Genomic DNA, 6119 nt, shown 5'->3' with positions numbered 1-6119 from the left:
TCCTGCAGACCCCGCCTCAGCTTCGAACCGACACCTGGACCCGCCCACGCACGGTTCCTGCATCCTCATTGGACGTCGTGAGCCGAGGCTTTGCCTCTCAGGTTTCTGGACACGCCCTTCGGCGCCAAAGTGTCAGTGAGGGGTGGGGGAAAACCGTACTTCTACTGGAAGGGGAATCTTCGTTTCTATTGGTCAACACCAGGAAACCCCGCCTTCAAGACATTTTTAACCAATGGAGGTGCAGTATTTTCAATTTAAACTCTCTATAAGATTCGGTTTAGTCAACGTTCAAAGTGGCGCCAGAGTTTTGAACGGCGCTGTTGAGAGTAGAGCGTCTATCCTATCTAGGTCGTCTGGCAGCAGCTCGACATGACCGTACCCTCCCTTGAGGAGCTGGACTCCTTCAAATACAGCGACCTGCAGAATTTGGCCAAGAGTCTGGGCCTCCGGGCTAACCTGAGGGTACGTAGCCGGTAACGGCGGGTCAGGTTGAGCGCTCTCAGACGTGGTGGGAAGGGACCGAACCGGGAACCTCGGGCAGTGAGGCAGCTGTCCCTCCGAACTGTGCAAAATGGAGAGGGAGCCATAGTATTCACCTTACTTTGAGGCTGAATTTTGGGGGGTTCACATAGGCCTTGACTTCAAAAGAGTTGGATTGGTTTGATTTTATTGGAAGTACTCTGGAATTAATTAGGAAACGCTGGCCCAGAAAGCTCAAGGAATGCTGTCTTAATTCCGGTTGTTAGGCGGTTGTGGAAATAATTGCCTTGGCTTCTGGAAAATTCGAAACCGTAACAATTCTGTGAATTGAAAATGCGCCCTAAATCTCTTTTAATATTTGGGGAGGGCTGGAAAAAAGGATGGATTTTAGAGGACCACTCCTGTAGATAAATTTTTATAACTCATCCCTGATCTAGAATAATCGTTCTGTTATTATCACTATTACGGTAGCGTTCTGTTTCAAAATCAGTATTGTCTTTTGACTCCGCGGCTGTAAAACGTTGAGGGAGAAATGTGGGCATTCATTTTGGGAGTGAGCTTTATATATTCTTCAGTGGAATTTTCACACAAAATTCTTAGGGTATTCTGGAGATATGTTCTGCAGGGTGTGGGTGGGGTATTTACATTGAGTGAATGCCTAAATTAGATATTACAAATGGTTTTAAGTGATTGAAACAAAATAATCAGTGCTCAGGTACTTGTTGGGTCTTAATAATAAAGGAGTGTCTTTGGAGATATTCCTGAGCTGTAGTTTTTAATGGCTCCCCAATACTACTTCATAAAGCCTTAATTCCTTAAATCCCCTCAGCTTTCTGCAGTCTGGCTGGAATCTTATCCAAGACAGCATCCAAACCGTACTGGTCTCTGAACACCTGACACCTTCGTCCATCTTTCTTTCTTTGCTAATTTTGACCCTTTGGCCCCAGATACCCTTCTCTTTTCCTCTTCTTTATTTGTATTAATAATTTCTGATTGCTCTTCAGAGTACATCAGAAATATCACTGACCTGGCACTTCATCTCCTCTTCAGTCCCTTGGCCATAGGTCCACTGCCACAGTAATTCCAGGAACCCTATGTGCTTCTAATGCAGTTTAATTTAAGTACTCTCTTTGAGCACTTTCAGGCTTTTGCCTTGCACTCTGGTTATTTGTATTATTATGTTGTCTTCACTAAAAGCTAAGTTCCTTGAACAAGAATTTCATCCATGCCCCTTGGAAGTCTTTACAACACTAAGTGGAATACATTTTCTATAGGAGGTGCTGAATAATTAATTATTTTCAATCACTTCTTGCCGTGCTAGAATAATGCCCCAGAGGGTGGCAAGAGACTTACAGCAGAGGCTTCCTGAGTTCTGAGCTCTGGATGACTTTAAGGCCTCTCAACCATTTCCATCTCTGAAGGCTATTCCAAGAGAGATCAATTCCTAAAAGCCTCACCTGTAGTCTCTTGAGGCACCTAATCTGCATTAGCTGATTAGTTACCTGTTTTCAGTGTCATAGTAAAGTATTTCAGGTCAGTAGAGATACCATTGCCTCTCTAGCACACAGTATCTGGCACATAGGTATCAATAAATGTATATATTTTTTAATGTTTTATCTATTTCTCAGAGAGAGACAGCATGAGTAGGGGAGGGTCAGAGAGAAAGGAAGACACAGAACCTGAAGACAGGCTTCAGGCTCTGAGCCAGCCGTCAGCACAGAGCGCAACGCGGGGCTCGAACCCACAAACCGTGAGATCATGACCTGAGCCAAAGTCAGACGCCCAGCCGACTGAGCTACTCAGGTGCCCCTCAATAAATATTTAAAAAATTTTTTTTAAATGTTTATTTTTTAGAGGGAGAGCATGGAGGGCTCAGAGAGAAAAAAGAATCCCAAGCAGGCTCTGCATTGTCAGTGCAAAGCCCCATGTGGGGCTCAAACCCACAAATTCTGGGATCACCACCTGAGCCAAAGTCAGACACTCAACGGACTAGCCCCCAAGGCACCCTAAAATTTTAATTTATTTTTTTATTGTAGACGTCAAGCAGGGGAAAGGGGCAGAGGGACAGAGAGAGAACCTTAAGCAGGCTCCGTGCTCAGCGCAGAGCTGGATGTGGAGTTCAGTCTCACAACCCTGGGATCATGACTTGAGCCTAAATTAAGAGTCAGACGTTAAACTGACTGAGCCACCCAGGCACCCCTCAATACATTTTTCTTTTTTTAAATTTTTTTAAATGTTTTTTATTTCTGAGAGAGAGCGAGCGAGCGTGCATGAGCAGGGGAGGGTCAGAGAGAGAGACAGAATCTGAAGCAGGCTCCAGGCTCTGAGCTAGCTGTCAGCACAGAGCCTGAAGTGGGGCTCAAACCCACGAATCATGAGATCGTGACCTGAGCCGAAGTTGGTCGCTTAACCCCCTGAGCCACCTAGGCGCCCCTCAATGAATATTTCTTAAGAGGTACTATTTCCCCAGACAAAGTCGACCATACACTGATTATAAACAAATATAAAAAGACACTTTTGAGACAGTTGGAGAAAATTAAGCTTGGGCTAGGTGTTAAATTAAGATATATTGTTAATTTTGTTGGGTATTATTATAATGGTATTGTTGTTATACATTCCCTCCCCCCTATTTAAGGCCTTCTCTCTTAGTAATACATGCCAGGTACTTACAAGTGAAATGTTATGACGCCTGGGATTTGTTCTAAAATATTTTAGGACAAAACAGGGTAATGAGATGAAAGAACAACAGAATGTTGATAACTGATAATTGTTGAAACTGGGTGATAAATCTGTGGGAGTTCATTAGACCGTGCTCTCGACTTTTGTGTGTGATTGAAACTTCTCATATCTATAATGTTTTAGGGGTGCCTGGGTGGCTCAGTCAGTTAGGCATCCGACTTCAGCTCAGGTCATGATCTTGCAGTCTGTGGGTTCGAGCCCCACATCGGGCTCTGTGCTGACCACTCAAAGCCTGGAGCCTGTTTCAGATTCTGTGTCTCCCTCTCTCTCTGCCCCTCCCAGCTCGTGCTCTGTCTCTCTGTCTCAAAAATAAATAAACGTTAAAAAATTTTTTAAAAATGTTTTATTTACAATTTGTACAGCTCAAGAGTTTGTTAAATCAGTTGGCGTTTTAAATTCACAAGTATATAAGCAAAAATATGACCAAGTTGCTCTAAGCAGTGATCAAGATTAGATGAGAGTGTGTGTGCGAGCAGGGGAAGGGCAGAGTGAGGGAGAGAATCCCAGGCAGTCTCTGCACTGTCAGCCCGGAGCCCTACAGGGGGCTCAATCCCATGAACCATGAGATCATGACCTGAGCTGAAATCAAGAGTCAGATGCTTAACCAACTGAGCCACCCAGGCACTCCTTTTCTGGTTATTTTAAAACATTGAACAGAGTAAGATTTAGATAAATTCTACCAAAATGGTAACATTCAAAATAAATTTAGAAGGTAAAATCTTAGCTCTTTCTTTTGTGCCTTACCATTAAGAGCAGTGTCTCAGTGAAGGAGTCAGTTACTGGTATTTACGGTGTGGCCATGGGTCCTTCTCACTCCTGCCCTGGCTTTCCAGCTTGCAAGCCTAGATTACGAAGTCTGGCACTCTTTCCATTCTCTTGTAGCGCCCCTTCCTCTCCTGCCAAAACTCCAAGCCTCATTAAACCTGGCTAGATGCTTAATCTTTGCCTGTACCTAACCAGCTGACCCTACCTGGAGAAAATCACCTAACCTTGTTGATTGAACTTAAATGTAAGACCATAAATCATAAAATGAGCATTTGATTCCCCGATACTTTCTTGGAAGTCATTAACTTCTATTTTTTTTAATGTTTTATTTATTTCTAGGAGAGAGATAGAGACAGCATGAGCAGGGGAGGGTCAGAGAGAGAGGGAGTCACAGACTGAAACAGGCTCCAGGCTCTGAGCTGGCAGTCAGCACAGAGCCCGACGTGGGGCTCGAACCCACGAACCGCGAGATCATGACCCAAGCGAAAGTCAGACGCTTAACCAACTAAGCCACCCAGGCGCCCCATTAACTTTTATTTTTTTGAGGACTGTTATTTCATATCCTCTCACCTCAAATTGGCTCCCTTCCCTCACTCGATGACTTCCATGACTCATAGGTCATGGAAAATAGACACAGTCAGGTAAGAATTACCTCTTCTTTGCACTATCAAACTATCCAGCCATCTCAGGCCCATCCCCAATCTGGAAGTCTTTGCCATTTGTGCCAAGGATCCTGTTTCCTTCTCTAGGGCTGCGCTCCTACAGTCAGCTCCTCTCTCCTACATCAGTTTCTCCCACTGATGACTCATTTCTATGATATACGCAATCAAGTCTTAACATCCCCCTTCTTAAACAAAGCTCTCTCCTGACCCCTCATCTGCTGCCCAATTTCTCTGTTCTTTTCCACTAAAATTGCTGTTACCAAGGCCACCATGCTCTGCACCTTACAAAGCTTATAGTTTATCTTCCTTTCCTGTTTGGCAGGATTGAATGCTGTTTTTTGCTTAAATCACTTTTCTAGGCTGCTTTGATGTTAAGTTTTCTCCTACCTTACCAGCATTTCCTTCTAGTCTTCTTTCTTGATCTTTCCTCTGCTAAATTTCTGATTGCAGAGTGTCCCAGAGTTTTGTCTTCCGCCTTCTTTTCTCTAACTGTGCTTTCCCCCAGGTGACCTTATCCACTATTGTAACTTTAAATTCATTTTGAACTGATGACTCCCTATCTCTGGTGGGACCTCTCTCCTGAGTTGCTGACTCATGTATTAAAGTGCATCTTAAACAGCATGGTCACTTCAAAAATGATTAAGATCTCTTCGCAGTCTCAGTAAATGATTGAGGCCCACATTAGAACACTCTTGAGCCTTCTTCTTTTCACTGCCCACATCCATCCTGATAGCCTTTTGCTCCCAAGTACTCCTGAAATCTGACATCAGGCCACCATCTACAGTGCTGCAGACCTGGGCCACACACACCCTCATCCCTTGACCATTGCCCCAGCCTGCTGCTCTCCCACCTCTACCCTTGCCTCAAGGTAGTGGTCTCTTGGTAATCAAGGTGATTGACTTCCCTCACACCTAAAATAAAATCTAGACTCCTGCAAATGTAATGTGGGAAACTTGGTTTGATCCTGATTTGGAGGGAAATGTTTAAAAAAGAAAACAGCTGGGGCACCTGAGTGGCTCAGTCAGTTGAGTGTCTGACTCTTCAGCTCAGGATCCCAGGGTCGTGGGCTCAAACCCTATGTGGGTCCTGTACTGAGCATAAAGCCTCCTTGAAATTCTCTCTCTCGCCCTCTGCCCTTCTGCCCCACTGAAGCTCTCTCTTTCTCTCTAAAATGAAATTGTAAAAAAGGCTGTTTCCCCACTGGTCTGTCACCGGAGGTCCCTGGAGAGTGGAGACCTTTTCTCTCTTGTTTATCACTCTCTCCAGTGCCTGGAACAGTGCACAGCAGATAAGTGGTTGTTGAGGGAATGTGTGCAGATACTAACACCTGCACCTCCTGCTAGGTTCTTGTGAGCATCACCCCATAACATTTAGTCAGCTTAGATGCCCTGACTTGGGTCTGCCACAGGCACCTCGTTTCATCATTATCACATGCTTGGTAAGGTTTTTGTGGCATTTCAAGGAGGTGGTCTG

General features: G+C 44.6%; 1 protein-coding gene across 5 annotated transcripts in view; it reads left to right on the top strand.

Moving 5' to 3' along the window:
- The first annotated feature begins 9 nt into the window (after positions 1-9).
- Positions 10-6119, top strand: part of NUSAP1 (nucleolar and spindle associated protein 1) — a 46858-nt gene continuing 40748 nt past the window's right edge. For 2 of the 5 annotated variants that reach the window (XM_077764636.1, XM_077764635.1), the window contains exon 1: positions 252-462. In XM_077764636.1, coding sequence (XP_077620762.1) covers positions 370-462 — 93 coding nt within the window. In that variant the 5' untranslated portion in view covers positions 252-369. The other 3 variants (XM_077764634.1, XM_077764633.1, XM_077764638.1) reach the window with 2 other exon arrangements.

This window comes from Crocuta crocuta, unplaced genomic scaffold (assembly GCF_008692635.1).
Source record: "Crocuta crocuta isolate KB4526 unplaced genomic scaffold, BGI_CrCroc_1.0 scaffold102, whole genome shotgun sequence".
Taxonomy (NCBI): domain Eukaryota; kingdom Metazoa; phylum Chordata; class Mammalia; order Carnivora; family Hyaenidae; genus Crocuta; species Crocuta crocuta.
Note: the sequence above shows the minus strand (reverse complement) of the source record. Positions and strands in the feature narration are given on the sequence as shown.